The 22944-nt window shown below is 47.2% G+C and overlaps 3 protein-coding genes across 12 annotated transcripts in view; 1 reads left to right on the forward strand and 2 right to left on the reverse strand.

The window, feature by feature from the left end:
* The window catches only part of scaf6 (SR-related CTD associated factor 6), a 59053-nt gene extending 55129 nt beyond the window's left edge, over positions 1 to 3924 (reverse strand). For 2 of the 8 annotated variants that reach the window (XM_077643495.1, XM_077643493.1), the window contains exons 1-2: positions 3759 to 3916; positions 2861 to 3031 (exon numbers count right to left, since the gene is read on the reverse strand). In XM_077643495.1, the coding sequence (XP_077499621.1) occupies positions 2861 to 3031; positions 3759 to 3795 (208 nt within the window). In that variant the 5' untranslated portion in view covers positions 3796 to 3916. Of the gene's footprint in view, positions 1 to 2860; positions 3032 to 3240; positions 3568 to 3600; positions 3717 to 3758 lie in introns of those variants that run through there. The other 6 variants (XM_077643494.1, XM_077643492.1, XM_077643496.1 and 3 more) reach the window with 6 other exon arrangements.
* Positions 3925 to 5587: 1663 nt separating this feature from the next.
* LOC144110609 (uncharacterized) lies at positions 5588 to 6691 on the forward strand. 2 transcript variants are annotated; one of them, XM_077643630.1, is made up of 3 exons: positions 5588 to 5684; positions 5756 to 5926; positions 6010 to 6691. In XM_077643630.1, the coding sequence occupies exons 2-3, from the start codon at positions 5888 to 5890 to the stop codon at positions 6265 to 6267; spliced, it is 297 nt and encodes a 98-aa protein (XP_077499756.1). In that variant the 5' UTR covers positions 5588 to 5684; positions 5756 to 5887; the 3' UTR covers positions 6268 to 6691. The 2 variants fall into 2 exon arrangements, with proteins under 2 accessions (XP_077499756.1, XP_077499755.1); XM_077643629.1 differs by lacking the exon at positions 5588 to 5684 and having other exon boundaries at positions 5719 to 5926.
* Positions 6692 to 9997: 3306 nt separating this feature from the next.
* Lk6 (MAPK interacting serine/threonine Lk6 kinase) overlaps positions 9998 to 22944 on the reverse strand; it is a 58686-nt gene continuing 45739 nt past the window's right edge. Inside the window, exons 1-5 of one of the 2 annotated variants that reach the window (XM_077642245.1) lie at positions 19259 to 20667; positions 16655 to 16893; positions 15759 to 16073; positions 14473 to 14760; positions 9998 to 13273 (exon numbers count right to left, since the gene is read on the reverse strand). In XM_077642245.1, the coding sequence (XP_077498371.1) occupies positions 12800 to 13273; positions 14473 to 14760; positions 15759 to 16073; positions 16655 to 16893; positions 19259 to 19271 (1329 nt within the window). In that variant the 5' untranslated portion in view covers positions 19272 to 20667 and the 3' untranslated portion in view covers positions 9998 to 12799. Of the gene's footprint in view, positions 13274 to 14472; positions 14761 to 15758; positions 16074 to 16654; positions 16894 to 19258; positions 20668 to 22944 lie in introns of those variants that run through there. The other variant, XM_077642244.1, reaches the window with a different exon arrangement.

Here is a 22944-nt window from a genome sequence, read left to right on the forward strand (position 1 = left end):
CCAAGGGCACAAGTGCAAAAAAATGAACAAGCAGTTATTTTTGCTACAGTTTATGTACGCCTCATGTGATCTCAACCCAACTTGTATGCCACAGCCACTGCTTGGATGTTGCAAACAAAACAATGTGAGGGGACAAACTCAATTATGAATTCTTTACTGAACCCACGCGAATTCCATGTGGTGATCGAATTTGGCATCTGTGTACATCTTCACTTCAAAGAGGCTGAACAGGCATATATGCGGAAAAGAAAACTCGCTGCAGTTTTCAAAGTAGGTACAAATAAATCCTAATTTAAAAAAAAAAACGCTTAGTAAGCCATACAAAATATGCAGGAAAGGAAATCTGGATTGGTAGAAACAATAATAATTTGCCAGATTGATCTCACAAAATTAAAAAATTCCAGATGACACTCTTCTAGTGACTACACACAACACAAACTTGAAGCTATGACACATTCGAAAGGGACGGACAGCTATAAGTAAAATATACGCAAAGCTGACACTTCTCAAAATTTCATCTTTAATTATGTGTGGCTAAAGCATGAACTTCATGCCATGAGGTCAAGCCAGTGTACTTGTAAGACGACAGGTTGAATCTACTTGACTTCTCCTGAAAACAACGAAGCCCTAAAGTTGCACAAATCACTCATAGCTGTTTGTACATCTCTATTTATTCTTCTTTTCAAGAGAGCCATGGGCATTTCTTATGCACGTGACTCGAAGTCCAGTAAGCACACTTTTGTCTCCTGCCTTTGTACCTGATGAGTGCTAGGTCCAAACAAGGCATTTAGTTTCTCTACAACCTGTGAATGGCAACATGTGAATACATTTCAAAGAACAGACCCATTCTCCACACTGATACATCAACAAAAAGACAATACCAAATGAATCAAAGCGTATATCGCATATCTTAAGGTCCATTAATTTGTACTGTCATGAACAACCTAAAGAGTCCCTGCCAGTATGTGCCAATTCATGCCAAACTACATACGAGCGCCGCCTAAAGAAGCGTTCCTGGTGTCGAGACCGATCTCTAGCAGAGCAACGCAGCGAGCACGTTGTGGCAGTCTTGACAACAGGAGTGCCTCATTAGGTCTCAAATGACAACTTCATCACACATCCCATTTTATCAGAAAGCAAGCCGAAAGGTTCGTGACCATTTTAAGATGACAACTGTAGCTCCCTCTATTATACCAAACTGTGTTTCTTAACATACTTGGTGAAAACAACTTTAATACAAAAATAAAATGCAAGGAACTGACATGGCCCATGTGACTGAAGGTGGGCAGAAAATTATGACATCCCAGACACTACCAGTGAAAATCTTGCATAAATGTTGAACAGCTAAACCATAGCCACTGCATACTATGAACCCTGTTGATTAAACATATACAAGCACTGAAATCACGACATTTTCTTTCATTCAGAAAATGCAATGTAACGTCTGAGACTAAGTGAAAGCAGGGGCGTCCTAATTGAGGCCATGAGCAACTTTAAAACCAATGAACATAGAAACACGACGACATGCGACTGAGCAATCTATCGAAAATGCTCTAGTGACATACGTGAACCTCCAAATACCCAATAATTCTCAATTGAGTTCATAATTTTTGTAAAGGCAGGCAGGATACAAATCTATTACCAGGCTTATAATAGCTCATTACACATAACTAATTTACATCGGGCAATTAACAATAAAGATGCAATAATTTGTGCTGCACTTCAAGGCACTTACACAAGCACCCTTTGTAAAGTAATATAACTAAGTAACAACAGAACTAAAATCCTAGAAACAATACAGCATCACAAAAAGATGCAGCAAAACGAGTGCTTCGTGATAGCCATGCACCTCAATATGACAAGAAATGCAAAAACAAACAAACAGAACAAGACACTGAAATGTCTAGCTGTCAACAGCTGCTACATGATTAAACTTCAAGCCTACATAACAAGTTCAACAGGCTGATGAGCCGAACTCACTGGTCTAAGGACCCTAGGAGAAGAAAGCTTGTGATCCTAGCAGGTTGTAAAACACATAGAAAAGCTATGTGAAAAATATGAGAATGCTTACATTGCAGAAGAGATGCCATTACCAAGTGGTAAAGAGATCTCTGCCCTTTATCAGGGATTAGGACCAAATGCACCTTCCACTGAGCTACACCACTTCTTCTTCCTCTTTACTGACCCCAACATCCTACAACAAGTTCTTTATCTTTCTCTTCTACGGAAGACAGTACTATTAAAAACATTTGGTAAAATGTTTTTTTTTTCTTTTTAGTAAACTTTGGTAGTTTCAGGATGTATTTCTTTGTGTCTGCATAAACTGTGAGGTTCAGTTTTTTATATACAAAAAGTGAGAAAGTGACTTCGTATGGTCCAACTGAAATACATGCTTGTGCAGTGGTGTCGACTGATCTCATTTCATGAAAGAGATTTCATGCATGCTCTATTTGATGCATTTTCATCTTTTCCGGATGCATGTATGATAATTACTCCCCCCCCCCCCCCTTTTTTTTTGCATTACAAGAAAACTGTTTTTAAAGCTCCCATCACATTTATTCAGTTGCCCAAGTGGCCCAGCAAGACATTTTAATAATGAAATCAATGAAAAATGGTACCCAACAGACAGCCTTTATCAAGCTCTGCAACAAGCTGGTGCCTCAATAGCACTATTCAAAATCAACTGTTGCTTCTGCCATGCTGTCTCAGAGCCCTTGACAGGCTTTGATGAGTTACGACAGGCGTAATATAACATGTGTAGGCAGAAAGGTTCAGACAAACACACACAGCACCTTGCAGGCTGCGTTCAAAGCCGTGGGGAAGCAAACCCAAGGCGCATCTAGGACTCCTTGCAACTCACAGTTCTGTTGTGTGGCGACCTGGTGCTTGTAGTAGGCATAGTACTCTCCGCCGAAAAGGAAGGAAAACTTGGGGTTGTCTTTCTGCTTCTGCTTGGTCATCTGCTCAAACTCGGGCCCATTTCGGGCGACAAACTGGGCCAGTTTGTCGATTATGTTGCGCAGCTCTTGGTCTGCAACGACACACGTCAGACGTAGCAATGCGGACGCATCATTCTTCGCAGCAAAACGAAGAACGTGTGGAGACACAAAATCGGCAGGCATGGTGGTGTTATCACATCGTGCACCTTGACACGGTACAACAGGCAAGCCCAGCTTTTGGGCATATTTATAGGACACAACACAAGAATGCATCAAATAAGAAAGTGAAGCCAGACGATACCGACTACCGTGAGCTGAAAAGTAGTTATAACGCTCAGTTTGTATGGCCTCGGACGGACGGGCACGACTTGTTGAAAGTTGGTAGGGCAGAGACGGCGAATGCCACCAGAGTTAGAACGACAGGCAATATCGAGTTCTGAAATGGCCGTTTTACACACTGCACATATTAGTTCTACTGATGCTTCCCTACGCCAAGCAGCGATTACGCGCGAAGCGAACGGCCAGCCTGCCGTCTTCTGCTACTACTGCAGAAGACGGGATTAACTTGCTAAAGTTTCCAAGACGCCTGAAGATCGCAGTGTGCTGTTCGTCAGCAACAAGGGGCACTGGTTGCTACAAGTGGCATCGGCCCAACGAATACCTGCAAGAGGTTTCTACAACTGGAGGATATATCAACGATCGGCATGTCGTGCACACAAGGCGTGCGGTTCGTTTCATGGCGTCAAGCGAGGGACCATGTAAGTACGTCGCATTCTCACGGAGCACAACTTCGACGAGAAAAGGCGGCAAACGGCGTACCTGGCGGGGCAATGGGCATATCCATCATGTTTGGCATCAAAGGGCACAACGCGAATATTTACAGCCTTTGCCGATCACATCACACAAACACTCAACCAAGACCAACTGAACTAGAGACCTGCACACTTGACGGGGTTCTATGGGACTGCGTGCGCCAACTTTCGTTAACTTTTTGGCCGTTGAGAGCGCTCAATTGACCTGTTCTTTTGTCTTCATCATCATCATCGTCTGCATTCGACAAATTTTTTTTTTCTCTCACTGCCTCCCTGTGCATTTGTCCTGTCTTAATATTTTGAAACCTAGTAACGAACGATGCAAATATGACATTTCTTTATATCCTAGCGGTGAATATTTTGTTTGCGCGCATGCAGGCGTGAGACTTCCTGGCATCCATAGAGTTACTATGGAAGTTTGCACGGAGCTTCCTCGAGACCACCTGTACCACCAAGCATCATGGGGCGGAGAGCTACCGACTGCAGAAAAACAACTTTTAGCCAAAAAATAATGATAAAACAAACATTGTATGTCCTATCACTTAATATCCGGTTTATAAATCGCAACAAACAAGCAAAAAAGCACGTAAATGCAAAATTTGCTCAAAATAAGCGATGACTTGTTCTCCTATTGGCCAAGCAATGCAGACCACAAAAGCCAATATTTCGTGTTTAACAAGCGCATTTTTAAAAATAAATATGTTTTGAAAAAGTTTTGTCCCTTCAACATTTTAAAAGGTCTTTCCACAACATTTCAGAAAACAAAAACATGTTTATTGACGTTGTGTGCTGTTGTGTTTTCGCTACTATAGGTTTTGCACACTACTTTTACCTAAGTGGTTCTGGTTGTTGGTGGAAAAATGTGTGCAGGGCGGGCAACTGTCTCTTGGAATTGAGATTCTCTGAATGGTCGGTGGGGGCGGGGGTGAAATTAAAGGGAGTGCTCAACCCTATAACTGTCTCCTTTGGGAACGGAACACCGCAACGGGGCTGAGCAAGGGAGAGGGATTAAAGAAATATGAGAGAGGAGGGGGAGCTGTCAGGGGGGGGGGGGGGGGGGGGGGGGGGGGGAGCCGGTAGAAAGGAGCACGGCAAAGAGCGGTGCAAGAGGACATAACGCAAGGTGTCGTGCGAGCACCCACCTCGCGTTAAGGTTACCGCATAAGCGGATGGCGGGCAAGGAATTTGCGCGCAAAGGAAGAAGTAGGATGCCGCGAAGGGGCAGGGGGCATGGAATGCCTGTAAAGAGATAGAAAGTCGACCCGAGGCTTGGAGAACACCTTCGCTGCACTGCACAGGGTTTGGGGAGGGGAATTAAAGAGACAGAATAGAGAACGGGTCCGGAGGCGGGAAACGGCGGCAAGAGTACGGCACAATGCGGCACGAAACATACTTTTACGGCGAAGTCGTCTGCGCGTGGAGCGCGCAGTGGATATGAGACCTTCTTAGTAACGCCACTCTGTGTTCCTGAAAAGCCTACTGTCCTGCTGCAAGTAGCTCATCGCCCCAAGATGCTTTGCGCGCCCATGGAGGTTTAGAGCTACTTCTAGGTTCAGAAGCGTTTCGGTGCAGGTGGGCTGGAAACGCTGATTGGTCGATGGGATGCGCTTCTCCGTGACGTTTTTCTGCTTCTCCCTCGTTCTCAACCGGACGTGGGTTCGCCGCGCCTCTCTCGGCCTGTCCCTAGAGTGCCTAGGGAATCGCTAGGGCCGGCTGGCCGGCCGCCGGGCGTGCGTGGTCTGCGGGCATTCTCTTCGTGAGCGTAGGCGGCGGCGCGCGCGTTTCGGAAGCTGTCCAGGTATGGCTTTTTTTTTTTTTGCGTAGTGCGCTCGTCGGCGCAGCCAGCTGAAATTTCTGTACAGTTCTTGCTTCCACGACATTGCGACGACCCCCAAAAGGCGCTGACCCGCGAGAAATCGCCAGCGACATAAAGGTACGCATTTTATCTCAAATTTCGCTTCATGAAGTGCTGTACCGCTTACCTACATGCCTTGCGCATTCCAGGACCTCGTTTTCCTGCTGCAGGAGCACGTCGTGCTGGTGTTCAAAATTTTGCAACTCCATTACGACGACCCACATAAGGTGCGGTTTGAGGACCGCCGGCGTCGCCATCTGAACCGCCGTCTGACAGCCACGATGAAGCGCTTGTCTGGCGTGCACGTTCTCAATCACGAGGTAAGGGTTGAACAACGTTTTCGCAAGTTTTCTCGTGCAGAACTCGCCAAATTGCGGCGCTTGTAACGTAACTTTTTTTGCAGCATCGTTTCCTGGATGCTTCTGGCGAGCCGATGCTGTCCTTGTTTGCCGCAGACCGGGGCATCGACCAGATGTCAAAGATTATCGTCGCGGCCCTCGTCAAGATCTACGGACCAGGGATAGCGTCGGCTTCAAGGGCAAGACCAGGAGAGGTGTACGTCGTGCACCGGTGTCGTCGGTGCGGAGCCAAAGGGCACAAGACGGACCACTGCTGGGCCTACTGCTCACCGCGCCGCCACGCCGCTGCAGGTCGCGGTTGAAGTGCTCCTGCAAACGGCCCTCTTTAGGGCCACCTCATTGTTTCCTGGCAGATCGCGAGCGTCCCGTTTCGTGCCCGTATTCCCTCTCTGTCGAAATCGACGCCAGACATCAAAATCGCGCGGTGTGAGCTAGTAAATCGCTGGTAGAGACAAAAACTCGTGCTTGTATACAGACTTACCCATCTCCAGTGCGCCTTTGTTTATTTCCGTAGGCACTACTCGCGCTTTGTAGAAATCGACGCCAGCCGCGAAATTTTACATGTTAGACCTCGCTACAGCATTAGCGCAGCGTGCCTTCGTCTCTTTACGTTCTAACTTTTATGCAGCGCGCCTTTGTTTGCTCGTTACTTTTGTTCTTTTCAGTCGTTTCCTGAATCCGTCCAAAGAGCCGGGCTAAATGGATGATTATGGAACCACATGGCGATTGCACTGCATACAGCACGACTTTGGTCCCTGTGTTTTTAAATAAAAACATCAGATGTCGAAGGTCATGGTCGTGTCCGAGGATGGCTTCCACAGCTGGGGCCTAACCATAGGGACCGCACACGCTTTGTCGTCGTTGCCAAGTGGAGAGGCCCAAGATGGCTGGCATCCTTAATAAAGATCCCTTCTCGGGGCCGCTTTAGTGTTTCCTGGCAGATCACGCGCTTTCCACCCTGTGCACATGCTCTCATTTCCAATTAAAAAGGTCCTTTAATAACAAGATGTTGCATGGTACTTGAACAATAGCGGCTACAATGACAAAGGTGAAGAAGTGCTGGAGTTACACGGAAATAAAAAAGGTTGGGGGTGCCCACATAACAACCTGAAATGGATTTGCACAGGACTCCTAGTTAATTGCATTTGGAAGAGAAAGACAAGGTTTAATTTTGCAGTGTAAGCTTGCTTCTCTAGAATGAACAGAGAACGTTGCCTCACACTGCTTGGGCCACCTTCCTTGACCCCATGAAAAAAAAAAAAAACAGGATGCCTCTGGGAAACTATCTAGGTTCAGGTACAGCGCCACCAGCTTTCCCTCTAGGGCAATGGCGATGAACGGTCAAGGAGGTTATATATTAAAACTTTTTAATATAACCTCCTTGTGAACGGTGAATACTCAGACCCTAGACAAATGACAAAACTATTATATCCTTGAAGTAATAAAACTGACGCCATCATGCTTAACAGGTCAAGCCGCCCGTAGCTGCCGTTCCCTAGCGGCAAAAGGCGATGAGCTACTTGGTGCAGGACAGTAGGTTTTTTTCAGGAACACAGAGTGGCGTTACTGAGAGTTCCAATTCCGTATGCACGACGCGCTCCGCGCGCAGACAACGGCATAACTTTGGCGTAAAAGTAGTGTGCAAATGCTATAGTAGCGAAAACGCAACAGCACACGACGCTAATAAAAGATTTTTGTTTTCCGAAATTTAGTGGGAAAACCTTTCAAATTGTTGAAGCGACAACATTTTTTCAAGAACATATTTTTTTTTAAAAGTGCACCTGTTAAGCACGAAATATTTGATTTTGTAGTCTGCAATGCTTGGCCAATAGGAGAGCAAGCCATTGCTTATTTTGAGCAAAATTGGCATGCACATGTTTTTCTGCTCATTGTTGCAATTTATAGACATGATATTGAATGATAGGACATTCTTGATTATCGAACAATGTTTCTTTTTTCATTATTTTTTGGCCAAATGTTGTAGTTTTGCAGTCGGTAGCTCACCGCCCCATGATGCTTAGAGCGCCCATGGAGGTACAGGTGGTCGCGAGGAATCTCCATGCAAACTCTGATAGGCGGGGCGCCAGCTTTCCCTCTAGTTAATAGTAAAAGAAACTCTATGGTGCCAAGTGTGCGAGTCTCTAGTTCAGTAGGTCTTGCACTCAACAATAGATGGATGGGTGGATGGATACGGCTGAACCCTTTACATCGGGCGGTGGCTCAAGCCACTTAGCCATGTCTTGTGAAATTTTACTCCTGTCTTGCTTTTAGCCACCAATCAGATAACCTTCGCTTGGTTACTTCTAACCTCTTAGAATCCACTTTCCCTTCACTATCCCTAAACCCCAATGCCTTGTGTAAGTCAGCCCCGCTGCTTTCCACTGTAGGGTGAAGCCCTTTACAGAAAAGTATCAAGTATTCAGCCGTTTCCTCCTCCTCTTCGCACGCAATGCACAAAGTGTCTATCTCCTGGTACCTGACTCTATACGTCTTAGTCCGCAAAGTGAAGCCACCGGAAGTTGGATGACATGTCCCGGAAGTTCGGTGTCTGCTGTGTATTTCAATGCAAAAAGTCGCGTCTTTCACCCTTCCGTCCTCAGTTTCTCGCGTTGTTTTCGTCTAACGTCTACTGTAATATCAAAGGAATAAGCAAGCTGAACGTGATAAGTGTGAGCATTGTTCGGGGAACACTGTAATTTAAGAGGAACCGAAGTTACAGGCATGCATGTCTCACCATGCCGCGGCAACGGGGTACGTGCATTAAACACTATTTTCTGACCTGGTTCCTGTCTTAATTCCGAGCGTAATTAAGAGAAGTAGTGGAATGACGATGAGCTTAGGTCACCTTGAAAACAAATTTTCATGTAGCAAAGAAAAGGCAATGGCGCGGAAATCCGGACACTCGTTATACAGCTGCCGCTGTTTCGGTTTCGAGTTGGTGGTGGACGATGTGTCTTCTCATCGATGACAGGTGATGCTTATCTCTTTAGTGTGTCATTTACCTTCCATACGTGGTTTTAATCTAACTATATAGCACAGCCACATTTCATCTACACAGCACGAGAGAAACGACTGACGAGAAAGCAGCGCATGTGACCAGCGCTGTTAGGAGTCAACTACACCAAGCATCACGAATAAAAGCCCATTCAGGCATAATTTGCGACAGTACGAAACAGTACTTGATACGCTCCGTCGAAAAAGCAGTACCGATATACCTTTTGGACGCGCTAATGTGAACCACCAGAACACCGACGGCACCTCACCAGATTGTGGCCTCGCCCTCGCTCCGGTCTAAACATAATTCGGTAAAATGGTCACTGCAAAGTCGGCTGCCTAATGAAGGTTTCCACTTACTCTTTCGTAAATTTATCCCCCATTGATTGTATAACTTGGGCTTAGAGCGTGCATCACAACAGAGAGCAGAGTTGGCGGCGCTAGCGCAACAGGGCGCCACAGTTGAGCAGACGAGGCACCGCACGTAGTGTGCAGCGACGTTCTGTCGTCTGCTAGTGTCGTCCCATAGCGACGCAATGGCCGCTTAATTTTGAAACGTCTTTCCCCGAGGACTTTGCTGCTCTCTTCATGCAGTTGACGGCGCAACAGGTAGGCATTGTCAGGAATAAAGACGAGAACGTCGGAAAGACAAAATGCTAAGCGGAAAACCGTGCTGAGGTCCGATTTCGTGCACTGCCAAAGGCCGACTTCCGGGACATGCCGCCAAACTTCCGGTAGCTTCACTTTCGAGCGCGGCATCCAGCCTCCTAGTGGAGATCCGAGTCATGAGCAGCAGCGAAGAGCCATAATAAGAAATGCTTATAAATCTTTTAAATGATAATTTGTATCACGAAAACTTTTTATACCACAAAGTTAAAAATTAAATATCGTTTAATATGCATGACTGAAATTAATACACTGTAAACCCCCTTCTTCCCTTCAAATGCTAGATAACTTACTTCATGTTAACTGGACAGCATCAGGACAGGCTTTTGTCTGTCAATGAGCCTGCAGGTGATGAGAAAATGGCACAGACACTTTCTATGCGTTGGTCGAAAGTTTTATTTTCACATTTCTCCGCCTTTTTCCGTATATTAACATAAAGGAAATCAAACAAACAATAAACTTTGTACTTTTTTTTTCAAACCCCACACAAGGACTTGTGTGAACTTTTTTTTTTGTCAAGTAGCGACAATAATTTTGATCCGGAAGCACAGAAATGTTTCTCCCACTATGCACAAATGGAGCAGACAAAAAGAAAAATGCACAATACCACTCTTTCCCATCAATATGACAGGAGCGCAGCTCGCGATGACAGTAAGTGTATATAGCGTGTATACACGATTGGAAACTTGTTGTGTACATGCAGCAACGCTTACAACATTCTGTAAAACTGTGCAGCAACATGTCTTATTGGCTTTCTTGCGTGTTCTTGTATGTTTGTGTCTACAACTTCAAAGGAAAAAAACTAAAGCAATTGGTCACATGTGCAATCCCGGTCACACGTGCAAAAAAAAAAAGTAACTGGTTTGACCACGCTTCTCCAAATTTTGGCACTACAGCAGCAGTATCATCGCAAGAGAAAAAAAAAAGACGAAGATTGCTTTCTTCAAACAAACAAAAAATGATTAAGCTTATCACAGATACATGGACGACAATTTCCAGTAGTAACAGCAGTAGTCCGCACGACAGACTGGACAAGTGGGAGGGGGGGTGGAGGCGGGAGGGCTGAGGACAACGTTTAAGACGAGGAACAATGTTCCAAGACCCCTCTCAAAGCTCTGGAGGAGACTTGTTCGGCGGATGCCAACGAAGAGTGGGATTCGCAAAATAAAAAATAGAAATGTTAAGGAGAACGGGAGCACTAGAAAATGGCTTTTGGGATTAGGGAGAATAAAGCTCATTAAGGCATAATAATCACGACAGCTTCCAGGTGTGTCAGTTTGAGAACATCTGGATGAACCCGTTGAGAGGAAAAAAGATTCCCAACACGAAGGCACCGCTTCTAACCTGGTAAGAGAAGACTTTGGAAGGGGACTTTAAAAAAGAACAAACAATATTACAAAAAAAAGTACAAGTTACAATTTTGTTCCCCCTTCACGACTATTTTTTTCTTGACAAAGAGGAGCAATAATAAAAAAAGGCGAAATCCAAGAATGTTTTTAATGGTTTGAAGACTACCCGTCCTCAACAAGAAATGAAACTGGGAAAAAAAAAAAAAACATGACGATGAGCAATGGAACCTTCTGGCGACGCATATGATCATCTTTGAGCGATGGGAAATGTGTGTTAATCTTTAGCCTTTCTTCCCACTTTTATTCCATAGAAAAGAATAAAGAAATACATAAATAAGAGCAAATTCTAACAAGAACAGGGGAAGAAAAGTAGAGATTTTTTTTTCTTTTCCTAGGGGCAGGGTACATTTTGCAGGCACCGCTACTTTAACATTAATGCGCACCAAAGTGTAGCTCTTCAGAGACAAGAAATGAGGCACCGGAACCAGGTAGGACACCGCGGTTTAGACAGGGGCAATGAAAAGATGGTAATGTAAAGGAAAAGAAACTGGGAGCAAACAGCTAAAGAGTACCAGCTGAATGAAAACGAAACACGCCTTCCGAACCCACGGTTAGGTTACAAAAGAGAAAGAAATAAAGGAAGATCGCAACAGCCTAAGACAGACTGCGTTGAGGCACACTATATAGCGTTACATATCACTTCCGACATCAAAGAAAATAACTTTTTTTTTTCTGTTTTCTCTTTTTCTTGGGACAGCACTCACAGGTTTCCACCAATTGTACACAAGGAACGGGGAGGTTGTGTGACGATGAACAGCGAACTGTATACAAACTGTCCTGTGCACTTTGAAGTAGCGAAAACATTCGAAAATTCCCTTCTCCATAGGTAATAACACCCACACTGCTAAACATTCACAAATCTGTTCGAAAAGGTGACCAATGATTACGTGTGGTCACATTTTGAGTCTTTTAACAGACCCACACAAAAGAAAAACCCGAGAAAATTATTAAGTACACAGAAAAGCCTGCCTGCAAATTTGCTGCACTGTCGTGCACAACCTTCCCACACTTTCAATTCCTCATTTCTCCTGACCAGTGCACCAAAGACTGGCACTGTGAGAAAGTCTGTTGCAGTCAGAGAAGAAGGTGGCGGGGTGGTGGGGAATAATATAAAAAAATGCTGAAGGAACTCTGAAACACCGCACAACCTTCAGTTTGACAAGCAAGAGTGTGGAAGAGACCAAGATCTCTCTGGCCCATGGTCCGTCCCATGCTGACTATTTCGATGGCATTTCCATTATGTGGTAGGAAAATTGGGACCGACCAATGTTTGCACTGCAGCCGATCTTTTGAGCACTTCTAATATTACCCCTCCATGCTGACGAGCGCAAGAAACGGTAGGCCAGATTTTTGGGCCACTCATGCCATTTGTGAATGATGTCAAAAAGCATCAAGAGCCAGATACCAAATTCTGCAGACCAATATTTGGTCCAAGCATAGCAATCCTGTCTTGTTTCATCTACACAAATCTGCAGCTGCCCAAATCGCAGCCGCACTACAATCCAAGCAGTCATCAATTGGCCTTCAGTTAGAACGCACCACAAGGCAAAGACTGCGGGAGGTCAGTGCTCAAAATGTCAGCCACAGTCCAAATGAACCCATGAAGCGGCACATTTTGCACTGGTGGTTCTTTCCGCTGAGTTAGTGAAGGAATGGGGACGAGGGTTTGGGTGAGGTGGACTGCTCATGTCCACCCCAACCAACGTTGGGGTGCGAGGGTGGGGCCAAAAGAAAGTAAGGGACAGGCAGGAAGGAAATGAAAGCTTCAGCCGGAGAGGGAAATGGACTCGACCGAGCTGCGCAGGCTCAGAGAGCGGCCGGCACGACGGCGCTGGGCAAGCTTCGACTCGCCCGGAGGTGAGAGGCCGAAGCCACCAGTCGGAGGTGACGGGTCGGGCGTGTCCGGTGCACGAGGTGGGCCGCAGCGAAGCTCCATGCTCCAGGCCAGCTGGTGCTGGACCAGCCGCTTGACGGCATTGGCGCTCTCGGCAAATGCGGCGAGGTCACGGGCGCTGTTGTTCCGACGGATGACAGAGGGCGTGTGCAGGGCGTTACTGGGCCCGCCATGAGCGACCCAGGGATGAGCCAGGACCTCCTCAGCCGTGTACCGTTGGCTGGCATCCTTGACAAGGAGGTGCGAGATGAGGTCTTTGGCCTCGTCTGAAATGCCGGCCCAGTCACGCTCGGGGAAATCGTACCAGCCCTCTTGGATGGATGTGAACAGCTGGTCCTGACAAGCCTGCCAAAGTAGAAAGAACAACATTAACACATTCATCAAACACATGTAAAAAAAATTACGAGACAATTTGGCAACTAAAGTGTTGAGAGGCGAAATCCGACCATTGTGTGACCATTTTCACTATGCCACGACAGCTTCCGGTGGATGTGACGTCACGCTGTTCCCGTGGCTATATCGATACCCAAATTATACATCTTTCCGGGATCTTAAGTATTAATTATGCTTAATTACACATTTTCCATCTAATTTGACACAAATCCGACGTTTTTCCGACCATTCTGTGACAATTTTCACTACATCGTGACGACTTCCGGTTGATGTGATGTCACATTGTTCCCGTGGCTATGGTTTATGGGGGTTTAACGTCCCAAAGCGACTCAGGCTACGAGGGACGCCATAGTGAAGGACTCCGGAAATTTCGACCACCTGGGGTTCTTTAACATGCATTGACATCGCACAGTACACGGGCCTCTAGAATTTCGCCTCCATCGAAATTCGACCAGCGCGGCCAGGATCGAAGTTCCCGTGGCTATATCGACATCCGCGCTATTTTGACACAAATTCGACATTTTTGCCTATAATCAATTAACATATTACTCTACGGTCATAAAACTTTTTTCCTCCTCTATCTGAAGCAACCATTCTTTTTCTGCTATCTCTTTTAGTTCACGAGTTAAACGTGTGATACCCTCTGCGAATGGACGACAGTATAAGCCATTAAAGGCTTTCGCCTTAATACATCCGAATTTAGGGGAAGTTTAGTCAAAGTACTGGCATTGGAGTATGGAAAAGAGGTCATGCAAAGGTCTAATGACGACACTTGAATGCCACTTTCACTTGAAATTCAAAATAGTGCATTTCTGGGCGAGTTGCTCGTTAACTGCAGTTTCAACAACAAAGACGTGGCTGAGACTTAACCGGACAAGGGCCTGGACCCATTCCTTGTTTCGTCCATGTCTTATTAAAAAGCACTTCCTTAAGAACACCCTTGAAACCCCTGGCGGCTTGTAATTCGACGCAATCTGTTGTCAACAAAGTTGTAGTGCAATTAGGCAGCACAAGCCCTAATAGATTCATACAGACTTGAGACTTGCTCAGATCCACAGCTCCCCAGACTGGCAGCGTGGATTTCAACCATAATGAACGCAAGTACCAAGCCATGACTACCGCACTAACTTCATCGCCTACAGTGGTCTCACCTGACAGAACTCTCCGCGCTCCCAGCCACAGCTGCTGCCACACCGGCCATAGAAGGGAGGGTAGCCGCAAAGCAGAATGTAGATGATGACACCCAGGCTCCAGAGGTCACAGCGCTTGTCGTATGTGTGCGCCTCGCCCACAAAAGCCCCCACGACTTCTGGTGCCATAAACTCTGCCGAGCCAACAGGCGTCTGCAGCTCGGGCGTCGTGGGTGGCGTTGCCTCATTGCCTGGCAGCAGCACCACACCAGAGCCCAGATCGAGGTCACAGATCTTCACGGGGTAAACCTGATCAAGCAGGGAGACTTTCTTACCACTTATCTACAAAGTGCATGCAAGCACCTCAATATAATGAAAACTAATCTTAAGAGTTATTGGCTATGCCATACTCTCGCTAAATATTTTGTTTAGCTCACGCAATTTTCACTTTACATATAGAATGCAGCTGGCCCTAAAATGAACATATCGAATAGCCCGGTTAAAAGGCAGGCTTCACAGTTTTATAGAAGTGACTGGTGGTGGTGCTACTGCAAGTGTCTGCACCAAGGTTCTTGCTTTATTTAACATTACGGTTAGTGTTCTCATCTTACACTCAGCAACAGCACTCGGAATATACAGTGGCCAGCGTGCACCCGTCAACAGAACCCCGGAAAAAGTGTGTGGATGACTGCAGTAAGCATCATGTGGTCACGTCAGCTGCAACGGTGGCGAAAACAGCGTTCCCCCTGAAGGACCATTTTCTATTCGACACGGCTGTAGTGAGGGAAAGTCACCCTAGCTCGCGCCTGACCTGCTGCCGCTGCGCGCTGGCGGTGCTGTGTGGGGAAGCCAGCCTAACTAGCGCTTGTTTTATTTTTCTGGTCTCCGAAATCGCCGTGAGAACCTTTGAAACAAAACTAAAATTATGAAAAAGGTATTGTTTCTTTAGCAAGCACCGTCTCAGTTGCCATCCCTTCACATAAACTGCGCTGCGTTTGTATGAAATCTTTCATTATGTTGAAATTCAGCTATACTGAACTACTTTTACATGTTCACTATAAGGAAGTTTGGCTGTACTTTCTTTGTGACATCATTAATTCATTTAATGCAAGCCATCACTAATATCCAGCTCATAGCTCTCATCTTTGCCATTGCCAACTGTGGTCAACTAACCTCGGTCTTTACCAAAGCTCCTCTGCGAGCAGCTCGATTTCAGAGCAAACTGGCCAAAGGTGACAAGTGCACCAACATTTTCCAGCTGTAACTACACAACTTGCTCTGTGAAGTGCACACATCACACTGCCTACCTGATCGGTGCCACAGCAGAGGATGTTCTCTGGCTTGAGGTCCCGGTGTGCAATGCCCTTGGAGTGGAGGAAGCGCAGGGCCTCAGCCACGTCGCGCACCACGCGGCTGGCCTCGTGCTCAGTGAACTGCACTCGCTGCTCAATGTGCCGCAGCAGGGGTCCCCCACGCATCTTCTCAAACACCAGGTAGAACCGATTCTCATCTTCGAGGAACTCAATCAGCTGGATGATGTTCTTGTGGCCTGAACAGTGATGGAATGTCTCCACTTCCCTGAATACACGGGCCCGGCTGTGGCCAGGACCTTTCTCGATGATCTAGAAAGAGGAGAGTGTGGAACAGGGCATCAGAAACACTGCAAATAATTGCCGCCAACACAAATCACAGCTCCCCCTAGTTCCAAATTCAATGCCATCACAGTGTTCCTCTAGATCTCTTGACAGTCTGTGCATATCTCAGCAGCTGAAGATTTCCAACTTTCTATTCAACACACCATCAATTTGATACAAGTACTTGCAACTTTCTCTAATTGAGCTGTGCAGCCCCAAGAAGAGGTGCTTGCTTTACATTCTTCTAGTTTACTTGAAAAATGGCTCCCGATTTGTTAAAATTTCGCATCTTGGGTCGTGCACAAATGTGGTCAGTCAAATGAGGGGTCTACAAAGCCTACATTTCACATGGCTCCTGGCACTATTGTCTCTGCCAGTGTCACTCAACAGGAACAGGAAAGCAGCAGAAATCTTTTGTATTTACAGCTGCAACCACCTGCACTGTTTCTTTCTATGTACAAAAGCACTCCCAAGATTGCGGGTGTAAGTGTCCTCATCGCCTCAGCTGGCCCGCACAAGGTCCTCAACAGACCCATACTTAAGAAGAGCACTGCTTATAGGACAGGCACCTTGACGGCGTGCTCCTTGCCGGTGTAGAGGCAAATGCAGGTCTGGACCGAGGCGTAGGCCCCTTCACCAAGCACCTCCCCAGTGAGGGAGTACAGGTCGGAGAAGTTGCTGGCTGCCAGGCTCGAGCCCGTGCGCTTCTTCTTCTTGCGCCTGCGCTGCTGTTGCTGTCGCTGCTGCTGTTGCTGCTGCTCGGCACAGAGCGTCCCTTCCTCCACGGACAGGATGCTCGGCAGATCTTCTGCACAACAGATCAATGTGACCACAGGGTTGAGCTTTCCTTCTAGGCAACTGCATTACACACCATCACCTCGGCTGCCAAGAAGAGAGGAACACACCCCAAGGCTTAAAGGGGCTCTGAAAGGGACTTCAATAGAGTTGCAGTATACCTGGGATGCCGCCTCACAAATATCCTTCAGCAAATTTTTTTTAATGTGCTTTTTAGAAGCCGAGTTCTCTGCAGTCAATATTTGAATTCCATCTTGGCACCTTTCCCTCTCATTTTATCGCTTTTTGCAAGCTGGAAGGTCAGCACTCTTCTGCCGGCCTCAGCGCCGGGGGTGGAGCTTCTTGACTTAACCGTGGCCTTGGTGCTGCCCGACGCATGAAAGAATCTAATCAATAGCCATCTCTGAACAGGCATATGCAGCAGCATGTGACGGAGAAGGGTGCAAGCAAGAAAAAGCTGCCGGAAAGTCTCGCCAACTTTCGCACGTGACTGTGGGTTCTCTGTTGTGTGTGGAAGTTTACAAGAGTTGAGGTGCGCGCTAGCTGGTTGATCATGTTTGATGAAACAGCGCAAGGGACGAGGATGTACACAGAAGAAGACAGGCACATCGCTAACCAAGAATTAAGTATTACCAGGTTTATCAGAATTATGAAGTGTATTATTTCGTCTAGCATTGCATGTTTTCCACTTATTTGCAGTCCTGCCCATTAAAGGGGCTCTGAAACACCTTCCGAAGATGCATATCATCTCGATCAATCACTGCACTAAGTTGTCCTAACCAGGACTGCAAATAATAAGTGCGAACCATGAAATGCTAAGCATGTTGCCCTTTTCCACCAACAGGTAGACTTCAAAGTCAACACGGGGTGCTTAACGAAATCTCGCAGAGATGGACATCTGACCAGCACAATGCCTGGAGTTACTGCTACACAAAAATTCCACATTCCTATCCGTAAATCCTGCATAGGCGCTAGTGTAAGAGCTGCCGAAGCAATAAAAGTCTAATAATACCTCCTACCGAAGATGACTTATGCAGCAAATTTAGAGAGAAAACTAATACATGCCCACATAAAGATAGCACTAGCGCTATTTTTAATTATGTTGAAAATCATATTAAAAACTAGTTGCGTGTAAAATGCACTAAGCACACTGATGACATGCACGCAGTCTGATTTTTAAGTTCACACTCCCACAGTAAGAAAACAATAAAATTAGTTCAGCAAGAGCTGAAGTACTCCAGCACTGGCCAGCAAGGCACTTTAAACGATCCCTGCTGGAAAACAGTCTTGTGGGCAAGAACAAGCATGTTTTTAGCAGCACTGTTTTGAGGATCACAAAGCACTTGCCCTTCCTTGCACAAAAAATTCACTCTTTCTGCTGCTCTAATTCTTAATGCATGAAGATAGTTCTAGTTGCATATCAGTCAAAATGAAATTCCACAATACGCCTGGTCTTCTAATATGTCAGCATGTCAAAAATAGGAACGAAAACATTATGACAAAGGCTGAAAATCTGAAGTCTTTCACTGGATGTTCCAGAAAATAAGTATCCATGGGGAAGGAAGCGGCTGGTGGCTTGAGGACACGGTATTTCACGCCCCATTTAGCATGCAAAAGGTTCTAAATAAATACATCAGACTGTAGCCTGAGCCACACTAGTGTATATTACCATGGGCTTAAAAAAAAATAAAGAACACCTAGCTAAGTTACACTAGCTAAGTTATAAGCGGATTTCAGGTTAGGTTGTTCATTTCACACACACGTTACATCTACTGCCAGGTGTCTTGCTCAGGTTGAAGTTTAATTTCCTTACGAGAGGTGAACAACAAATTGCAAGAACGCTTACTCGAGCTTTTCAGTGTGGAGTTAACCCCATATTAATTAAAAAATATTAACTTGCTTGCAATCTTACTGCAGTCCCAACTCTTCAAGAAAAGAGCTGAGGTCCACACCAGAAAAAACTGCAAAACCCAGGCGAAACCCACATTCACCGCGAAGCACACCAGGCAAAACGGTGCCGAAGCGATTTGGGGCTTCCTCCTCCAAGCCCACTCCGTCGCCACTTTGGATTCAGGTCAGCGATCCACAAATAGCTGGCTGATGCAAGCCCGCTCAAAGTGTGGTCAGCGAGCGGCGCCCGCTGAGACAAATGCACCGACGGCGCAAATGCAAAAACGCACACTGTAATGGTCAAAAAGACCATGCACGCAACTAAGGCCAGCGTACGCATATCTTCGCGCAAAGCGCATAACTCCCGAGTACATACGCGCCCAGAGGCGACCTCCCGCAGAGCGTCGCGAGGATGCAGAACGATGCAGCCTAAACGCAGTTACACTACGCGCGCACTCCTGGTAACAGCCACGGATGCAGACACTCACTTATTTGAACCATGTCTCTCGTGACTAGGACGTCAAGCAGGCAAAGGCGGGCCTCCTCCTCGAGCGGTGAGCAGGTACGACTAGACTCGCGGGAAGAGGCTCCGGGCTCAGGCGACGATGCCGCTCACGAACAGCGGTGGAAGCGGCTGCAGCGCTCAGTGATCGCGACAGTCCTCGGGCACCACAACTACGGCAACTCGTGGCGGCGGCAACAGCAGCGACCCGCGGAGAACGACCAACCGCCCAAGCTGGCCACCGACAGCCACCGCTCCGGACGCGCCAGTGCTTCCCGGTGCTCACCCAACGTCGCTCCACGCCACTCATTCCAAAGACAGCCCCGAGCCCAGGCTGCGTGCCGGCTAAATAGCCGCCGCCGCCGCCGGGAAGAAGCAGACGACGACAACAGCAGCAGCGAAGAGCGCGCCGCCGCAGCGTGCTTCCACGCGCGAAGGACAACGCGGAGAGCAGACGACAACGAAAGCGCGCCGCACTACGCCGCCATTTTCTAGGTGCGCGATGGCACGATCAGCGTCCAGCGCGCCCTCCCATTGGCAGCGGGTCGCTGACGTCAGGCGCACCCTCGCCCATCCTGCAGGGCCGTGTTTTCTCGCTGCCGTGGAGGGCAACCGGGCCGCCGTCTTTCCAGCACGTATGCAATATGACTCACGCTCAACTGTTGTGATACAGCGGCTACGCGGTCTTGCAGCTAAAGGAAAGAGAAGCGCGTGATGTGCGCGCTCGCTCGCTGGTGGTAAGGGCTATGGCCAGAATGAAAAAAAAAAAAAAATGGTTGTCTCGTGACTCGCAGCAGCGGCATGGCGCCAGCTGACTCCCTCTTCTTCCACCCTACTTCTTTTTGCTTTGCATGCCAATTGCCAAGGACCTTGGAAAGTCTCTACAAATGATTACACTTACGTGAGCAGTCTCCAAAGCCTGCAGATTCTTAGCAGCAGATAGCGAAGCAAGAAAAAGCATTTCTGATGGCCGTTATCTGGCGGGCTTCGCTTCGCGTGGCGCTTCCGCGCATTGCAAGCTGCCGCTATTTTCTGCACTGGCAAAGACTTGACCAGTGCGACGGGCAAACCTGCAACCACGTATTCGGTTTTGGCGCACGCAACGGAAACCACCACTGCAGAACGTCGAAGCAGTTGCGGGAAAGCCGTCAAGCTTTAGTTGGCGCACTTTTAACTGCTTTATTCATGCTAGCAGCAGGCAGTTTGCCGAAAGAGTATCTGCCGAGAAAATGGAAGCCAAGCTGTTATGGTCCCTACCTCTTAACTCTAGTGCTGAGCAAAACAGGTCGATAGCTCGGATTCCGGGAAAACTGTTTTCTTCTGGTCGGTCAGGTACAGACCACAAAGGGCTGCTGTTATCGAGCCGAATATAGTGTGTCCGCCTCCTCTACAGTGCACTCCTATCACCGCAAAAAAAGAAAAAAGCAAAGGCCATTCGTTGAACAACGGAAACATTCCTCCTCCTGCACGTGCACACACATAAAAACAGTGACGCAGTAACAAGCTCATATGTGGATAAGAAGATAGGTTATGTAACCCTCGTCGTGTAGCCACCGAGTCGGGCAGTTTTTATTGCGGGTAGTGCTAAGCGCTGCGTTATCAGTCGGCTCGGCGATATGAGGGGGTGCCCCGTATGCGCGCCACAGCTGATCAGGCACAGGGCGGAATGAAAGTCTCGACTAACTGTGCACCAGCAGTCAGTTTAAAAACGCCCAGTACCGAAAAGTGACCAACAATCTGTTCAGTAGGCTTTCTTTCCAGATGGTCCATCGGAAGAATTCGTTCAGAAGCTACAATTGTAGCCAGGTGCGCGCTATATATCGTACGTATATTTTCCTGCCCCCCATTGACTTTCGTTTTTAGTACTTGTCAATTGCAAGTAAAAATACACAACGACTGCTTTCATGCAGGCTCCCTTCAACTAAACCCGACCAACGGAAATGACACTAAACGCACCTTAGAACCGCATCCTCCATTATACGGCTACTCTGGTTCGTTCTCCTTCTGTGGGCAGGTTGTGATGACGACACCATTAATTTAATCTCCACCTGGCACGGTGGGCAGGCTGTGATGAAGTCAGGGGACCTCTCTCGACCAATCAGCCACTTTTGCGGAACAATAAATAAGCGCACACCGAAAATCCGAGCACCAGCCCAGATCCAACGAGGGGCGACCCCCTTCCCGGTTTGTTTTCATTTCGCCACTCTCCCGTAGAACAACGAAGTGCAAAGTGGCAAACAGGGCGGCAACCTGAAAGCGTTATGCGGGAAGGGGGTCCTCACGAGACACCGCTGACGCAACGACCAGACAGCGACGCAAGATTTTTTTTTTTCGTTGATTTATTCCCTTTTGCTGGCCGCAGGCGGCCAGCACGCTATGCGTAACAACGCCAACTCTCCGTGCGTTCAAAAAGTCAGCTGACCGGCGCGTTTTCTCCAGCATCCAACACTTGACTAGGAGGACAAAGGCTGGGCAAAAAAGCACCCCCCTCCCCCCTCGTTTCCTGGAATCCCCCCCGCGTATAAAGCGAGCGCCGGAGTTCTTAGTTGCGTGCAGCCGTAGGAGGGACTAAAACACCGCGCAATCGACGAATGTTTGTGGACGCACCAGTAAGCATGTGCGTGCGCTTGCGCTGCACACAACACGCAATCATATCGACGCACTTGAGTAGGATGGAGACAGTTGAGCAAGTTGGCCAAGAATCACGAAGTGAGGCAAGAGGCAGAAGAAATGAAATAGGAAACGAGACAAAAAAAAAAAAAAGCGAGACAGTAATAGCGCTGTTCCGTGCCCCTCTTGTTTTTGCTGGTAATACGTTTTTTTTTTTTTTGCCCCGTTTGATTTGCCGTAAGCATATATACTCCCGGCCGACTAAGCTGAAAGACCACCATTTATTTTCTTCGCGTGTCGATTACGCAAATGCAAAACAACAAACAGGAGCAATATCATATGGTACATTTGACATTTTCAGAAGCGCTAAAACACCGAGGACGCAGAGGGAACAGACAGGGAACAGACAGCGCTCGTCCCTGTCTGTTCCCTCTGCGTCCTCGGTGTTTTAGCGCTTCTGAAAATGTCAAATCTGCACCAACTAGCCCGATCCGCTACCCTTATGGTACATTCAGTTCGCAAAAAAAAAAAAAGAATCATTTTTGCTTTTGTTTCTGCATTTAACACAACGTGTACGTACCCGTAGTTGCACTATACAGTTGGTGCAGCTTCGAGTTCACGGCCCTCATCACGTTCCAATTCTGCACTGAAGTTTTATTGTCAAGAGAATAACTATTTATAAAGACTAGGTTCTCGTCCACACACCAGCTAAATGCTGAGAATGCGCTGCCATCCATGTTTCCACTGCACGCAGCTATGCACCGTATCAAATACAAAAAGTATGGTGGGGCAGCCAGAAAAAGAATGTAAACCAATATGCCCCTCAGGCGGGCTTACTCATCGCACACAACTGTGAAAAGCGTTGCTTTTGAAAAAAAAAAAAAATGCTCGTGTCGCTTTGAACGCAGGCCACGCAGACCCAGAACAGGCTATCCGCTAAACGCGTTGCTCTTTCTTCGCCCTGGACATAATGTGACGTCACAAAGGGGGGGGGGGGGGGGGGGAGAGAGAGACGCGCGCAACAGTTCAGGCATTATCCAGCACGCACTCCTTCCAAGCGGA

This window comes from Amblyomma americanum, chromosome 11, assembly GCF_052857255.1.
Source record: "Amblyomma americanum isolate KBUSLIRL-KWMA chromosome 11, ASM5285725v1, whole genome shotgun sequence".
Lineage (NCBI taxonomy): Eukaryota > Metazoa > Arthropoda > Arachnida > Ixodida > Ixodidae > Amblyomma > Amblyomma americanum.

What these genes read in the sequence shown, in the direction of transcription:
- LOC144110609 (XM_077643629.1), top strand. Translation starts at nt 5,738, where the DNA reads ATGCCTTGCGCATTCCAGGACCTCGTTTTCCTGCTGCAGGAGCACGTC. An exon ending in TGCACGTTCTCAATCACGAG is followed by an intron (nt 5,927 to 6,009) that starts GTAAGGGTTGAA and finishes CTTTTTTTGCAG; the next exon opens with CATCGTTTCCTGGATGCTTC.